Source organism: Malaclemys terrapin, chromosome 25 (assembly GCF_027887155.1).
Source record: "Malaclemys terrapin pileata isolate rMalTer1 chromosome 25, rMalTer1.hap1, whole genome shotgun sequence".
In the NCBI taxonomy this organism is placed as follows: domain Eukaryota; kingdom Metazoa; phylum Chordata; order Testudines; family Emydidae; genus Malaclemys; species Malaclemys terrapin.
Window position 1 is genome coordinate 13805312 of NC_071529.1, and position 16773 is coordinate 13822084.

At 52.5% G+C, this 16773-nt stretch overlaps 1 protein-coding gene across 3 annotated transcripts in view; it reads right to left on the reverse strand.

The window, feature by feature from the left end:
- Window positions 1–91: 91 nt before the first annotated feature.
- The window catches only part of MED24 (mediator complex subunit 24), a 47743-nt gene continuing 31061 nt past the window's right edge, over window positions 92–16773 (reverse strand). The window contains exons 24-26 of one of the 3 annotated variants that reach the window (XM_054014319.1): window positions 13976–14056; window positions 13239–13387; window positions 92–603 (exon numbers count right to left, since the gene is read on the reverse strand). In XM_054014319.1, the coding sequence (XP_053870294.1) occupies window positions 424–603; window positions 13239–13387; window positions 13976–14056 (410 nt within the window). In that variant the 3' untranslated portion in view covers window positions 92–423. Of the gene's footprint in view, window positions 604–10648; window positions 12364–13238; window positions 13388–13975; window positions 14057–16773 lie in introns of those variants that run through there. The other 2 variants (XM_054014318.1, XM_054014317.1) reach the window with 2 other exon arrangements.

Genomic DNA, 16773 nt, shown 5'->3' on the forward strand with positions numbered 1-16773 from the left:
CCCAAACGATCAGCCCTGTTACCAGGTCACTATGGTTTGGATCTATAGCTGCCAGCCAATCCTTTAGTGTCTAAAACTAAAGATTTATTATAAAGAAAAAAGAAGAGACGTTAAATGGTAAAACAGTCACATACACACACAGATCAGGTTCTTAGCAGTATTGATGAGTTTGCTGACTTGAAATTCCCTCTGGAACCCACCCACAGCTTGGATGGGTCATTCAGTCCTTTGTTCAGAGCTTCAGTTTGTAGAAAGGTTACTCCAGAGGTCAGAAGCAGGACTGAACTGAAGACAAGAACCAGGACTGAAGACAAAAGGAAGAAGATGCAGCTGCCTTTTATAGTCTCTTGCCTTGCAGTTTGATTTCCTTTGTTCCAAGTACAAGCTGCCAGCGTTAGAGTTCTGTCCATGGGCATGTCCCTCTCAACGGATCAGGTGGACCTGATGGTGTCCATGCGCTGACTGATTCCGCATTCTCTCAGCATCGCTCGTTACTGGGGTCCCATGTGCCCAGCGCTCCAACGAAGCTAGGAAGTGCTGATGCCAAACTGTCTGGGGGGTGTCACCCAGAAGTATAACACACGTTTTGAAATATAGCCATACCTACAAGTGTATAACCCACAATACAAAGGTGATACAAACACATAAATGAGATGATCATATCTGGCAGATTATAACATTTCTGCGGATATCTTACATGGCATATCAGGCATAACTCACTGCAATTTTACAATATTGGTATTCATCATATCCTAAAGTGTCCCCCAGATTCCCTACAGCGTCACACAAGGCGTTCCCCTAATCTCCACTCAGTGCAATCAGAGCCAGCCAAATCAGCGACTCCAGATCTGAATCAGAAGCCATCAAAACATAACAGGACAAGCTGGTCTGTGCCCCCAAAGGGGTCTGCTTCCCAAACCAGTCCCAGAGGCACCCCCATTGAGTGCAGGTATGGCAAGTGACCTGGCCTCCGCCCCCCCCCCACCTCCTGACAGCAGAATGACTGCACCTAAAAAATCACCCGCTAAGGACAAAAGACCATCTCCTGCAACATGCTTAAAGGCTGGATCGAACTCTCTGGGGTTGAAAACAGCCTTCAGGGGACTGGCAGGCTGAACCAGCTCCGGCACCAGAAGGATTGGTTTGAAAACCATGAGGTTCTATTTAATTGACCTTCTGGTTTTTAACCTCTAGGTGCACTTGGATCATGTTTTCAAGCTGCTCTCCACAACCACAACAGCTAGAGGACTTGGGCCCAGACATTAGGAACCTGTGAGCATCTAGACTTTTGACTTTTTAAGAAAGATGAGGCTCTCCCCTGGTCTCTCATCTTCAAGGACCGGGACTTTACGTGAAACACCAAATGGTGGGTGGGCAGCACAGCAGTTTAATCACAATGCCGAGCTCCTGGGCTGCCCTCCCCCCCCCCCCATCCCAAAACACGTCACAAAAGCAGAGTCAGGATCATTAGCCCTATTTTTATAGATGGGGAAACTGAGGCACAGGTGGGGGACACAGGTTAGGAGACTTTCAGATGGTGAACTCCTCAGAGCAAGGGCTATCCTTACCTTTCACTACATCCCATTCCCCAACCCACCGCTGCAAAGGCTTGACACGTTATCTACAGCCCCACCACGCAGAGGGGCCTTGGACTCTCTGGGTGCTGCACAGTTAGACTGGGCAGCAAACAGGGCCACCCCAGCGATTTCTGCTCCCCCGTGGACACTGGTGTGAGTGGACTCCTCGGCAGGCGCTCTGCCTCGGCCGCTTCTGGCCTCAGCGCAGCGTTAAACCAATGGGGCTGAGGCTGCAGGGGATTAAACTATTGCAAAGGCCAGAAAAGTCAGCAGGGCGGGAGGACCCAGAGCAAGACCCAGGGGCTGATCCAGAGGGAGATGGTATCAGGGCCAGGCTGCTGCCCAGGCATGTAGATACCATCGTTGTGATGTACATCCAACGGAGGCAGGAGGGTTTTCCCCTGGGAAACCAGAGCGCTTTCCACTATTGCTTCACTGCCGTCTGACCATTGGCTCAAGATAAAGGGAAGAGGGGGACTCCCCTGTCATTATTCACCGACTCCCAGCTGTTCGGAGAGCTCAGAGAGCGCCCAGGGCTGATTTCTAATGGCCCAGAGGAAATACAGCCCCTCCTGTGCAGTCTGGACCTCCTCCCCTCCCCCAGGGCCAGCTGGAGGCGGGGATGCAGATAAGGGGATTGCTCCTCTGTGGAAGCCTGAGATCACCTTTGCGTTTGAATCTGAAGCAGACCTCCTAGGAGAAAGAACAGGAGGACTTGTGGCACCTTAGAGACTAACAAATTTATTAGAGCATAAGCTTTCGTGGGCTACAGCCCACTTCTTCGGATGCATACAGAGTGGAATAAATATTGAGGATATATAGATACATATATATATACATATATAGATATAGATATAGATATATACACACACACACACACACACACACACACACACAGAGCATAAACAGGTGGGAGTTGTCTTACCAACTCTGAGAGACCAATTAAGTAAGAGGAAAAAAAAAAACTTTTGAAGTTTTTTTTCTCTTACTTAATTGGTCTCTCAGAGTTGGTAAGACAACTCCCACCTGTTCATGCTCTCTGTACGTGTGTATATATCTCCTCAATATTTATTCCACTCTGTATGCATCCGAAGAAGTGGGCTGTAGCCCACGAAAGCTTATGCTCTAATAAATTTGTTAGTCTCTAAGGTGCCACAAGTACTCCTGTTCTTTTTGCGGATACAGACTAACACGGGTGCTACTCTGAAACCTCCTAGGAGAAGTACCCCCAGGCCTAATGCTAATAGAGGTTAAGAACAGGAGCAGCCAGTAGGTCTCCCTTAGTAGGACCCGCTTCTAACCCAGGCACCCTGCCCTGAGCCCAATCCCTTGTGTTTGGTTAAAGCAGCCCTTCCAGAAAGGCAGCCAGGGCTGGAGCCGCCCGCCACGGGAATCGGGACAAGCGATGCAGGAAGTGCGGCTACGCCAACGAGACGCTACCCCACATCCTGGGTAGCTGCAAGCCCCGTGCGAGAGCTTGGCAGCTGCGACACACCATCCAAGACTGCCCGGCCAGAGCCATCCCACCACCCGTGGGGGAGGTTGCCGTAAACTCCGCCATCCCCGGAACCGACAGCCAACTGTGACCGGACATCATGATCACCAATGAGGAGTGGAAGAAGATCGTCACGGTGCCGTTCGAGAACAGGACCCCGGCCTTCCACGATGCCCGAGCTCAAAAGGTAGAGAAATACGCCCCCTCTGGCCGACACCTTGAGAACTAAGGGTTCCGGGTCCAGAGACACGCACTGATCGTCGGAGCGCTGGGCGCATGGGACCCCAGTAACGAGCGATGTTGAGAGAATGCGGAATTGGTCAGCGCATGGACACCGTCAGGTGGTTGAGGGACATCTACCTAGAACACATCACCGGACATCGGCAACACCAGGAGGGATGAACTGGAGGCCGATGAGAAGCGCAGTCAGGAAAGTAACAAATATTCTCCTCATGGATCGTATTTTCTAGATGGACAACCAACCTAATTCTCAGTTACTGAGGGACAAACTCCACTTCTTGATATATTTTGCTTTACACAAGCAAATCTCTGTCCAACTTTCCATGAGGGATGTACCCGAGTACTCTGAGTCTAATATCTAAACTGTATTGTTAAATCTATTCACCCAAATTTGGGTTTTTGCTGATTATGTACTCTATGTATCATGTGACTTTTAAAAAACTAACTTTGTATTTGTGGATAATCTAAGCACTACACCCAGATGTACAGACACTCTTTCCCACAACTGTGTATTATAATATTCAACATTAGCCTGAATAACATTTTTAAATCTAAACCCAGAATCAGGCTCCTCCGGGATTCACAAGACCCCATAGGCGCCTACAATGGCCAAGCACCTACATTGTGGCAGTGAAAGTTTCTGCCTCTGACCATGCGCGCTGCAGCCCCACCCCAGGCGGCTGGATAAGCCCCAGAGTGACACTCAAACCAGGGCAGATGGGTGTTCACCTAGCTCCCCTCCAGGCCAGACCCAGCGAGCATGCACCGAGCGGATGAGCCCCCTGGGGCGAGCTTACACACATCAGGTAACAGTGGCAGCAGGAGCAGATGCCACCCAGTGGTTAGCTACTCAGCTGGGATGTGGGAGACCCCTGGTTCAGGTGCCCCCTCCCCCAGAGGGGAGAAGCAATTTGAACGGGGCTCTGCCACCTCTCAGGTGAATGCCCCAACAATGGGGTGAGGGGATCGTCCGATGCAGGGCTCCTTCATGGCCTCCTGTTGGAGCTGTTCCACTTTGGATAATACATAATAAAAAGCCATTGGAGCAGAGGGATTGAATGCTGGGTCCCCCGCATCCCAGGGGAGTGCTCCAAGCACCAGACTCATGTTTGCACCCGCTCTCCCTGGGCCAATGATTCTGTCACCAATTATCCAAAGTGGAATAGCTTCCCCAGGCCAGATGGTTGGACCTGGACATCGGCTCAGCTGGCCCCTGACCTTGCAAGCTGGTGCTTTTCCAGGTAATCCTAGTGGAGCCACTCGCTCACTTCTCAGCTATGCCACACCAAGGGAATGCTGACTCCCTTCTCGAGCGAGCCCAACTACAAAGTGGGGAATAACCGGCTGGGCCGTCGTCCTGCTGAAAAGGATCTGGGGCTTATAGGGAAGCACAAACTGAACACGAGTCAGCAATGTGATGCCGCTGTGAAAAAGGCTAGTATCAGTCTGAGGTGCAGCCACACGCGTGTCAGATGTAAGACACGTGAGGTGATTGTCCCGCTCTACTTGGCTCTGGTGAGGCTCAGCTGGAGTCCTAGGTCCAGTTCTGAGCGCCACGTTTTTAAGAAAATTGGGGAGAGTCCAGAGGAGAGCAACGAAAATACTGAAAGGTTTAGAAAACCTGACCTATGAGGCAAGGTTAAAAAACTAGCCACCTTTAGTCCTGAGAAAAGACGACTGAGAGGGACCTGATCACAGTCTGCAGGTATGTTCATGGCAGATATAAAGAGAATGGTAGGAATCAATTATTCTCCGTGTCCACTGAAGGTAGGACAAGAAGTAACGGGCTTAATCTGCAGCAAGGGAGATTTAGGTGAGATATTAGGAAAAACTTTCCAACTCTCAGGGTAGCGAAGCTCTGGAACAGGCTTCCCGGGAGGCTGTGGAGTCCCCGTCACTGGAGGTTTTTAAGAACAGGTTGAACAAACATCTGCCAGGGATGGTCTGGGCTCACTTGGTCCCGCCTCAGCGCAGAGGGCTGGACTTGCCCTCTTGAGGTCCCTTCCATCCCGTTTCTATGACGTTAGTGAACGACTGAGGAATACTGATGCGAACAGGAGGCAGGAAACATTTCTGCAGAAGAAATTCAGCCTCCAGCCCTGTCAAGTTCCTGTGCTACAACAGCTTTTCCATCGATTGCTACATCCCTCTCTGGAGCCTCCCACAAGGCCCTTTAGCACCAGTCAGCGCACAATGGGCACAAGATGCTGGGTCAGCACCACGGCACAGACCTCTACTGCCTGGACTAGAGGAGTAACTCCATCAGCAGGCAGCAGTGGTAGACTGGTGTCCTCAGCGAGCAAAGTCATGTGGGGAGGGACATAACACACAGTTACTTTACAACTACTCACAGCTCTACCATGTGGCTCCTTAAAACTGCAGGCGGAAGGGCGTGGCCTGGTTTCAAATAATGAAATGTACAAAGTAACCCACCACCATGTCGTGCTCCTGCCTTCTCTTCTGCTGTCACTTTCAATTTCGGTCACATCACGAGTTGGCATGACGTGGGTGACTCCAGCTCGACAAATTCCTCTTTCATTACTGCTGTGAGAGGGATTTATTTCATGAGTGGGCCGGACTAGTATGATGGTCACAGACGCTCGCTCTTCATCAGCGGAAATTCAACAAAGGTGGTCAGGATCGTTATCCCGATTTTACAGATGGGGAAACTGAGGCAGGGGATGTCTGGGTTGCCAGGTACATTATTGACTCGCTGCATAGCTTGTGCTGTCACTTCAGCTCTCTAGGCCTTGCTTTCTCGTGTTAACACACCCACATAAGCTGCATCACTCTCAACAACCGGCAGCTGTCCTGTGAGACCTCAGGAGTCAGCCTGGCCTGAAATAAATCCACTCCCCCGCCTGGCAAAACACTGATCACTCTGACTGGGGTTCACACTAGCACAGGCGTGGAGGGGGCTCTCCAGAAGAGAGACGGATGGCTCTCTTGCGTCACTTTATGACGGCATGGACTCGGAGCTGAATCTCTTCCTCATTCCTGGTCCTGGGGTATTTTGTAGTTACGATTCTCTCCCCCAATTCCCTGGATTACAACAGCAGCTACTTCCCCAGCTACCAGAAACACTTCCCCACATCCTATGACATTGCCACAGCCTCCCCCAGACTCCCCTGCTGTAGGTGTTAGGTGGGGAGCATGACACAGGGAGAGTGATGCAAGAGTCTCTATCATTCACTGTCCCATGAGCAAAGGGTTTCCCTTTTTTTAACCCCCCCCCCCCCACGCCCTTGTAAATGTTCCAAACCCAGTCAACCCTAGTGGAAATCGGCTCCGAGAACTGGACACCCCTCTGGGGCCCTCTAAACCACCCCTTGCTGCTGTGGCACGATGGAGTTCCTCAGTGAGTGTGTTCCACCACTTTGTTCAAAGTGCTTTTTAAACGTCCCAAGCGCTGGGGTTCCCATCCCCTTGCTGGGGGAGACGATCCCAGCTCACTGCCTGGACAATATCGCTGATAGCCACGGCCCTTTTGGGGCTCGTCCCACACACACGCTTTAGGAGACATACAGGTATAACGAGCTCATTCATTCATACCCCCACCCCCACCCTCCCCACTTATCAGCATTTATGGGAAACCTGTTCTCCAAACCCTGCTCCCTTCCCGTCAGGCAAAGCCGGCTGCTTGGCACTGAGCTGCCGGGACTGTCCCGCTTTGGGCTGCTGCTGCAGTGGCTCGGGAAGCCCTTCCAAAGCAGGGCAAATATTTGCAAACCTGGCGAGGGTTGGGCTGGTGGCAAGATGTGGGTGTGCCGGGGCGGTAAGAACAGTTTGCTTTGCTGCAACGATAATGGGTCACAAAAGGGGATGCCAGGCAGGGCGCCGTAGAAAGCTGCCACCCTAGAGTGGCAGAGCCTCTGCCAATAGCCCAGGGCAAATGCCTTAGGGGAAGCCATAAAAACCCCCAATGGACCTGCCTGTGCAACTCTGGGCCATCCACAGGAACTGTTTGCTCCCACCAAGTCCTAAATCAGGAGCGACACGTCTCGTTCCTCTGCCTCCTGCCTCTCAAGACGCTACGCTGAGCCATTCCTGTCTAATTTAAAAGGTGCTGAAGATAAATCTCCTGCAGCAGGGAGTTGCACAGGTTAATTGTACATTACCCAAGAGCAGCGCCCGTTACTCTTGTATCACAGGAAGAAGAGTGGCTGGGGGGCAGGGGAGGGTTCATTCCCACCCCACTCCCCAGGCTCTAGGAATGACTATGTTATCATTACAGCCACATGCCAATGAGCCTTATCACCCATTTCGCAGGCCTCTCCTCCCTTCACTACGTCAGCCGGCAGGAGTCTTGCTCAACCGCCCCGAGCACCCCAACCACTTGAAAGCTGCCGCAGGTGATTTACGAGCCCCCTTTATTGCTGCTCCCTCCCCTTCTGAAAAAAACGAGGGTGGGGTGAGCCGGTCCACGTTACATAACGAGGTTACATCAGCCCCGGGCTGGATATCGCTGCTCTTTGAAACCGCTTGGCGAAGCCAGCGGACAACGGCCCAGCCTTGTTGCTACACACAGTGGAGCTGGCTCGGCTGGGAAGCCTGCGTCCCAACTCTCCCTTTCTCGTTCCTTGTCAGCTACCCGGACACACTGTCTTTTCCCTGACATCGCACAATGACTGTGGGCTGGCGGGCAGCTCCATGTGACAGCCAAACAGGAAGGAAATGCTCATCAGGCTTCTAGGACATGGTGCTCCCTTACCCAATCCCACAGGAGCCCAGAGAGCTTCTCAAGGACGTTCTTGAGCTGACGCTGCAGCCAGCCACACTAAGGCCAATGCAGAATCCCAGGCGATGGCAAGACGCCCACTGGTCTCAAAGGCAGCTGTTCTGCAAGAGCAGTCGCACTGTCTCCCTAAGCACAAACAGCCACTCCCGGCTAGAAGTGGGCAAACCTCCCGCGGATTGGTGAACTCTGGGGGCACTCTGCCTGCTTGCTGCTAGGGGTCGCAGGCGTGGAGCAGAGCAGGGACTGAGGCGAAAGCAAACCGTGCTGGTGAGAAGCCCCTTGGTCCCCACTCCCCGCAATCTCTCTGCTCGGCGAGGCCGATTCCGAGATAGGCGTTGAATTTCCCATGCAGGGCTGCGTCAGGGGGATGTTCTGTTCCAGGCGGTGCTGTCTCAGCAATGGCTCACGGCCTGAATCAGACACGTGCGTGAGTCACATGGGGTGTTCAGCAAGGAATCCCAATGGACGTTTCCCGGCAGGAATTTCTGTACATCCTTTTCAATGGAATTGCTTAGCGGTGAATCCGCTTTCCAGGCATGTTGCATGGACATTGCTTTGCATGGAAAGGTCCCGACAGCAGGTTCCAGAACAGGGGTCCATCTGCTCAACTATGGTACAACCCCATGGCTGCTGAGGACAAACTAGAACGACAGACCCAGGCAAAGGGACGAATTCGGAGACTCCACTCATGGCACGGAGGTCTTTGGCCTGGTTCACTCCAGCTGTGACCAGGAGTGGAGATGATTAGGAAAGGAGCTTACAAGAGTCAGGTCATGCCCTGAGCTAGCCCCTAGCTACTCCTCCCAAAGATGACAATGCTGGTGAGTGCCGGAACGGCCACCTGTATAGGGAGAGTCTCTTGCTGCAAATCTGCTATCTGTCTGACCAGCAAATGGCTGCAGAGAGCAAGGAGGAGTCCATCAACCTCCGCCCATTAGGTAACATGGCCCAGCCAGCCAGGTGCTAACTTTTCACCTCCCCACTCAACAAGCAGAGGCTAGCCATTTTCAGAGCCCGGATACTAGTGAGAGGGACCAGCGGCCTGACGCAGTAAGACAGGATTTCTGGGTAAAGGGCCAGTTAACACAGAGATTTGTAGAAATTGGCCAGAGGGGAATCTAACAGACCCTCCCCCAGCCATCAGCGTTTGCACTGGGGCAGCCACTAGGTGTAGACAAGGATTGGCACAATTTGCACCACAGCAGCTCACTCCAGTTTCAAGCAGGGGTCAATGGTGTCTTTAGCCGTACTAGGGGTCTACACCGGATCAGCTGCACATGAGCCGACCACCGCTGGCTGGAATCGGGCTGAGAGCCCCGTGTCGGGATAGACACACGGCAAGCTCCCCCTTGCCCTTGAACCTAGGGCACACGGGAGAAGGGCAGCTGGGATGGATCAGAGCCTGGGGACACAGGGAACTTAAGGGGAAGGGCCCAGTTACAGAGATGCTAACAGGGAAAGCCAAGAGTTAATCCTAAAGGCGCCCCTCAGCGACCCTTCTTTTCACTTTCCTGTCTCGAGCAAAACACGTGAGCGAAGAAAAGACAAACCAGCAAAAACTCAGCAAAGCCAACCGCTCCCACTCAGCCTGTCAGTGATAAGATAATACTCAGCACCCTCGCAATCTGACCAAGCCCAGGGCTGGGCGATTAAAAGGAGCCAGGCGCTATTTACTCCAGGCAAATGACTTGCACAGAATCAAAGCTCTGTTCTCACAGCAGAACTGCCAAGCAAGTGCTGTAACAAAAGCAACTTACAATTACTCGCCCGCATGAGCCACTGTCACACTCACTCATTCACAGGCGTTTCCTAAGATAGCTCAGTCCAGCGCCCCCGACTGCTACCGCGAGTCAGCTGGACCCTGACCCCAGACCTTCCAGCAACACGACAGGCGGTGGTTATCAGAAGCGCTCTCCCCAGGGAGGCTCACATTCCATTTCAGAGAGTGCTCTGTCTTCCAAGCACTTGTCAGAGCTGAGGGGAAGTCTGTTTATATCCCTAGGAGCTGGGAGCTCTACCTCACCCTATGCATAGATCTTGTTCTCTCCTTAGAGAGGTATTTTTATTTTTAAAATCGATCTTGTATGTAAGAGTCATGAACCGCAGATCTGAAAGCAACAGGAATGGATAAAATATAAATCTGTTAGGCACAAAACAGTCCAAAGGGAATTACAGATGATACAGATTGAGATAATGTTGCTGCCTCTGGGGTGGAACGCAGGGCAAGACTTCAGCAAGGGTAAGAATCCTTTCTTCTTGCAAGCAATGTTGGTTTCCTCTGGCTGGGGACGGCAAGCTCCGGACTCCCTTACATTCAGATTGCAGTAAATCATTCTACCCCGCTGTCCCGTCGCGATGTATTCCACCAGGAGAGTGGTGGTTTTAGGCTGGCTTCATGAACAGCTGGAAAAAGCAGGCAAGCCCCGCAGCACAATAAGCCTGCGTTATAGGAAGGAGGAGAAAAGCACCAGGCTGAACGGAGAAAGAAGGAGCATTTGAAAGTTGTAATGTGCGCTCGCTCTTCGGTTTACCGTATCTCAGAATTGCTAGTTCCACCCTCTGCTTGGCGATGGGAGAGAAATGCCACAGAAAGCGATCTGCTCTCAGGGGTTTATTGTCGGTTTATTCAACCCAGGAGAAGGCTCATTAGACATGGTACAAGTCAGACGTAGCACACGACAGGCGTTTTACACGGTGTCAGAAATACACTGGCTGGCAGAAGGGGAATGAGCGTTTCAACCTATGAAGGCGTGAGGGCAAATTCCATGCTTGAAATTCCCCTTCTGGCGTCACATGGGATGAACCAGCATTGCCCGTAGACTTGAACTCAGCTTGTGCCACCTGGCAGAAGCGAGTTTGGTTCATCTCTGCCCAGGCTCAGTGCAGGCAGGTACTGGGGAGCCGCAGGGATATCTGGATTGATTGGCAGCACCTGCTCAGGACAGGCCTGGGGCAGGGACTGGAGCGGGTCGGGCTGAGGGGCATGGGCAGAACTGTGTAGGGGAAGCAGACACAGCAACTAGGTGGCTCCAAGCCATAGTATTATTTGCTGTCTTCCACAAGCACTAACTGGCACCTCTTCCCCCTGCGACAGCGGTGCCGTCTCTGCCCTTGCACTGTTCTAGCTGCTTAGCTTAGCAAAACGTAGGAGACGGGGTAAATCTAGCACGGATCCTGTTCCGAGCTGTATTCCCACAGGAATCCGGGCACTCCCTGCCGACCCGCGGGCAGGCGACGTTACGCGACGGAGCTAATCGGAACAGGAGGGAAGCATGAATGGTCTGCTGCAACGTTTTGCTTGCAGAGCCACGGCGGCTGCAAAGTTGAACTTTGAAGACTCCCAAACCAGCAGAGGATCGCGCCCGAGAAGGCTACAGAAGAAACCACCACAACGCCCCCCTTTTTTATCTAGCAATAATAGTTATGCAGCCCCTATAGATTTAAAAATACCACTTCAGAAACCCCTGGGATCTGTAAGTCGCAGTACGTAGCACCTTTGCTACAGACCAGATGTCGTGCGGCTGCTTGTCAGTTGGGTGTCTGGAGATGAAGGCCCCAGACACATTTGTTTCAGAGTCACTGGTCCATGGATGAAGCGGATAAAGCTGCACACGCTGGAGGCAGGAAGGCGTCGAGCAGCCACGGGGTCCCTGTAGCCATTCTTCAGCTCCGGTTCCCGTGTGCAGGATGTTTTGCTCAACAGGAGTCCAGGACTCTGTCACAACTCCGCAGACCCCAACAGCAAGTGGAGAAATATACCAGCTACGGGGCCCCCAGGGAAACCATCAGTCTCCCGAGATACCACGTCTTGGCACAAAGGCTATTAGGAAAGCCCCGAGCACCTGGGCTTTATGAGAATAAAAAACTAGGTCTTAAAACATTAGGAAAAAAGATCCAAGCAACAGCCAAACAGCATTCGGCATCAGATGACGATAGGGAACCACAATCCCGCGTGGGCTGGAGAGACTGGTACCTCTAACACACCAAGCGCTGGGGAAAGCTGCTTCTCCGGCCACCGGCTGTTCCTGGGAATGAGGCACTGCTAGACTCAGAGTCCACTGCAATGGTGTCCTCCTGGCACGGAGAACAGGCGGGATCCATGCAGCCAGAGACGATCCATTGTCCACTTTTCCTAGCTCCCCCTGGCTTCTGTCCCGCCTTCCCCTCACGCAGCATCGCGGAAGGGGGAGCCGTGTTCACAAAGCAGCAACGGCCTTGGCAGCGACCCGGCGACCCAGGGGCAAGCTGAGATCCGTGATGGCCAGGACAATTTTGGGACTGGACATGGTGGACACTTTCACCAGCTCTGACACCTGCCCAGAGAGAGAGGGGAGGAGAAAAACGGATGCCTCAAGTCAGCGTTGGAGGTGCCAGTGGTCTGGAGAGAGGGCTGCAAAAGCTACCAGCATGCAGGTCACCTGAGCCGGACGGCGGGACATGAGCCAGACTAGAAAAGGGAGGTGACCCTGCTGCCAGCGGGTTACGAGACAGGAATCTGAGCCCAAAGACGACCTCACTGCAACTGGAGGCAACTTACGCGGCTGCTCTTCGGTGCTAGCAAATCAGGTTCTCATAACAACAGCAACGCTTTGCCCATCTCTAGAGAGGCCCATCAGAGGATCTCAAAGCACTTTGGATTAACCCCATTGAGCAGAAGGGGAAACTGAGGCACAGGAGCAGGCACGCTAGGTGCCCAAGGTCACACAACGAATCACTGGTAAAGCGGAGAACAGAACCCAGATCTCTTGACTCCTAGTCCCAGGCTTTAAACCACAAGCCCAACTTTGCCCCAAGCGACGGGCCGGAGCTGCTGTAACAGTTTAGCCTTCGCTGTTAGGCCGAGGCCCAGGATACTGGCCGGAGACGCTGCCCCGTATAACGGGCTTCCCTGAGTCAGTTAAACGCTCGCAATCACCCAAGTCGCCCACGGTGCCGTTACTGACCCTCCACCTCCCTTAACAGCCCCTCCCCTCCGTCGCGGTGAGGAATTATAGGCCTGACTCAGCCTCTCGCTGTGCCAAGCTGCTGTAGAGGCAAGCGGCCTGCCCCCAGTTCCACGCCACAGCAGCCCCAGGCCCGGGCACTGCGGAGTGAAGCAGGTGGGCCTGCCACGTGGGGGGCTGGGTCCCAGATCCCAGCAGGGGCTGCGGAGCAGGGGCTGCGGAGCAGGAGCAGAACCAGAACTCACCATTGTGAAGGGCATGAATTGCAGGATGCTCCCGCGGCTGCCCTGCTCCAAGCAGTCCACGCACTCCTCCATGAACCACTGGACGAACTGGGTGTGCGTGCCGGCCGTCTTGGCTCCCAGGATAGAGGAGATCAGCAGGAAGAGGTTCGCTGGGGAGGAAGGGAAACGAACGGGTATTTGTAGCCTCAGGACTGGCAAAGGGCTGGGCGGTGCCTTCAACACCCGGGGACTGGGGTCTCCTTCCAAAGGGCTGGGGTGCACCACGCTCACCCACTCGTGGGCACCAGCTGTATCAGGGCACCTGACTCTGCCGGGCTGCTCAAGAAGAGTCAGGCAGCAAAAGCAACACTGGCTCATTCAGCACCAGAAAACGTGCCGACCCCGAGTTCGGGAGGCCAGCCAGCACTCTGCTGCCGCCGGTGGGAAGGAATCCATGCTGCGAGCCTGCCGCGCAGGGACGCAGGCCAGGTCCACGCCGAGGGGAAGCAACAGGAACAGTGACTATGAGAGCATCCAGTTGAGAAAGGCTTCTCCCTGGGGAGCCCAGCCACTGCAACTGACCAGGTGCCTCACCGCACGGCAGGGGGTGGTTCCACCTTCCTCTGATGCAAAGGGAGCTGCGGGCAGGATACCCGACCTGACAGGCCAATGCCTGATCCGATCCAGCCCTATGCTCCTGTATAGCCCGTGCAAGCCTCCTTATCACGCCTAGGGAACAGCTCCCGCTCGGGACTCACCTAGGACTCTGTTGAGAGGGTCCCTCATGCTCACGGTGTGAAGCTGGGAGGCAGACAGTGAACTGCTCATCGAACGATCTGCTGCGGAGGAGAACACACCCCGGTCAGGAGGGCAGCTGGAATAACCCCACCGTGCACCTGCGCTCAACCACAGCCGCCGACGTTCCACCCCAGGGACTGCTGCCCCTTCCTAAGTTCAACCCACAGGACCATGGAGAAAACCAAGCCAGACGCGGCCCTGTCCCTGCGGAGAGGGATGGCAGAAAACTCCTGCTGTACAGAGCCCACCTGCGGGTGTGCTTTGCTCTGCCACTTGAGGGGTCTCCCTCCACCCTCAACGAGGGGCACATAAGATGCCTTCCCCAAACCCTCAATTTTGTCTTTAATATAGTGACACTCAGACCTCAGTGGTTCAGGAGCCAAGTTAGTGATTAACATTACGCAAAAGTGCCACAGTCATGTGAATTCATTCTCTCATTTACTACAATCTTATCTCTTAATAGCGTAGTGCACGTTGATAACTTGGTTAAGAACATAGTAAAAGCCTCCTGATTGTGTGATGTAATTATTAACCAATCTAAGTTATTAACCAGCGCTGCAAGGAACCGCAAGAGACACATTTAAAGAGCCACTTGTGGCTCTCCAGACTCGGTCGGAGAATCACTGTTCTGATACAATCAAAGCCAGAAAGGTCCCTTGAAGCTTTCCCAGCCTTTGGGGGTGTTTGGATCCAGGGCTTTGGTCCGGTCCATCAGGCAGAAAGGTGAGCTAAGAGGTTCGGAGCAAGATCCAAATGCGAGGTGTTAAGATGATCTCTGAAGACAACACACATGTGGATTTGAGTTGCCATGCTAGTCCATTGCAACACTGGGGTAGGAGAAAACTTGTTTCTGCTACCACACTCGAAACTCAGACCCACAGACACACCGTTTGCACTCATCACCTGGATTTTTATGTTGATTAGCACACTGGGGGGATTGGTTATTGCCCACTGGCTCCTATCATTAATATCACTGTAGGTCAATCGAACGTATCACAATGGTTTTAGGCATTCTGGGATTGGACTAAAAATGCCATGGCTAATTTTTGGATGTGTCACTGTGCTTCACTGTTGCATAAGCCCAGATGCTTATGGTGCTTTCTGAAAGCCAGTGAGGCAGACAAAGCTTAACCGTGTTTATTACAAAGATGTATCCGTCTTCATTTCCCCAGCAATCCACGTCTGATTTGCTTTGAATAATGGCTCTGAACCGACACTCAGTAAAATCATGATTAACATAAAGCAGTAGAACATTTCCATAGTGCCTTTTGTGCCAAAATACTTGACAAAATTAAACTGATGCACATCTTGTTCATCACCAGCACTGAAATCAGCCAGCTCTGGGGTGGAACACGGCAGCTGTTTAACAGCCTCACGACAACACTGCATGTTTCTGACCGCTCACTTAAATGTCATAACCGGGGACAGGAGGGTTCATAGACATGTTGGGCTGAAAGGGACCCTGAGAGGTCATCAAGTCCAGCCTCTGGGCTGAGGCAGGACCAACTGAATCTAGACCATTCCGGACAGGCATTTGTCTAAACTGTTCTTAAAAATCTTCTGTGAGGGGGAGTCCACAGCCTCCTGCGCAAGCCTGTTCCACAGCCTCACCGCTCTGTTCTTTAGAAGGCAGAATTCTCTCAGCGGAGTTGAAGTTTGACCAAGACACCAGAGTTTAACACTGCAACTCTCGGGAAAAGTCGAGCCAACGCAGTCGGAACCTCGGGTTTACATCTCAGCCTTCTGAGATCACGCAGGACCGGACAAGTAGCTAAGGATGCCAATAAAAAGCACATTCCCATGCAAATTGCTCAAGAACTACGGATAAACTCAGGAAGCAGGATTTCCAAATCACTGCTCCATCAGAGCAAATTTTAAAAAATCCGACATGTCATGGAAAAGGGGAGAAAAAGGCACATTGAAAGGAAGAATAGGAAAGACGGTGAAATAAGGGGAAAACCACACCGAAGGTCATGCATGTATAAACAGCAACAAAACCACCAGAAACCACCGGTTTAAAGGACACGTGCTGAAAGGAAACTACTCAACAGATTGATGGGCTGGAGAATTGCAAGGACATCTCTGATTCACTTCAGGCAAATCTGAGCTAGCATACTTCTGACCTGTAACATCCTGCTATATATAAGCCAAGAGCCCAGAATGCATTTCCTGTTGGATCTGTCGCAATGATTATTCATCCATACATCAGTAACAATCCAACGTTACAGTAAAGGAGACCTGCATGGAATTCTTAAAATTAGCTTCATTTTGCTTCTTTAACGAAGGCCGCGGCCAAGTGAAATTCCACACACGTACATTTTTACCTGAGCGGTACCAGTAATGTCAGCTCCTGCCGGCACTAGTTTGGCGGTCTCTGATGCAGACAGAGAGCTCTCCTGCCCCTTACGCAAAGGGCAAAAGTGATGGAAGATTTAACAAAAAACGCCCATGTTCCCAAGTGTGTGAGAGACGCTGGCGTTAACCAGGTGTTAAAAAGCAAGGCAGCCTTCCTAACACTCATCCCCACCCACGTCCCTCATGCCTCATAAGGAAGCAAACTGAGACTCAGGCCCAGCCTTTGCTCCTGCTTCCCACCTTTATGGCTTCAAGTCACAAAAGCCTCTTTAGTGAAGTCTCTAAACCTTCCTCGACTCCTCCTCCGTCTAATCCCCCAACTGGGGTCACAGCGCATCCCATGCCGTTGCTTACGGCTTCCTGCAATTCACCTCTAAAGATATTGCGCGGTGTCTGCTGATCA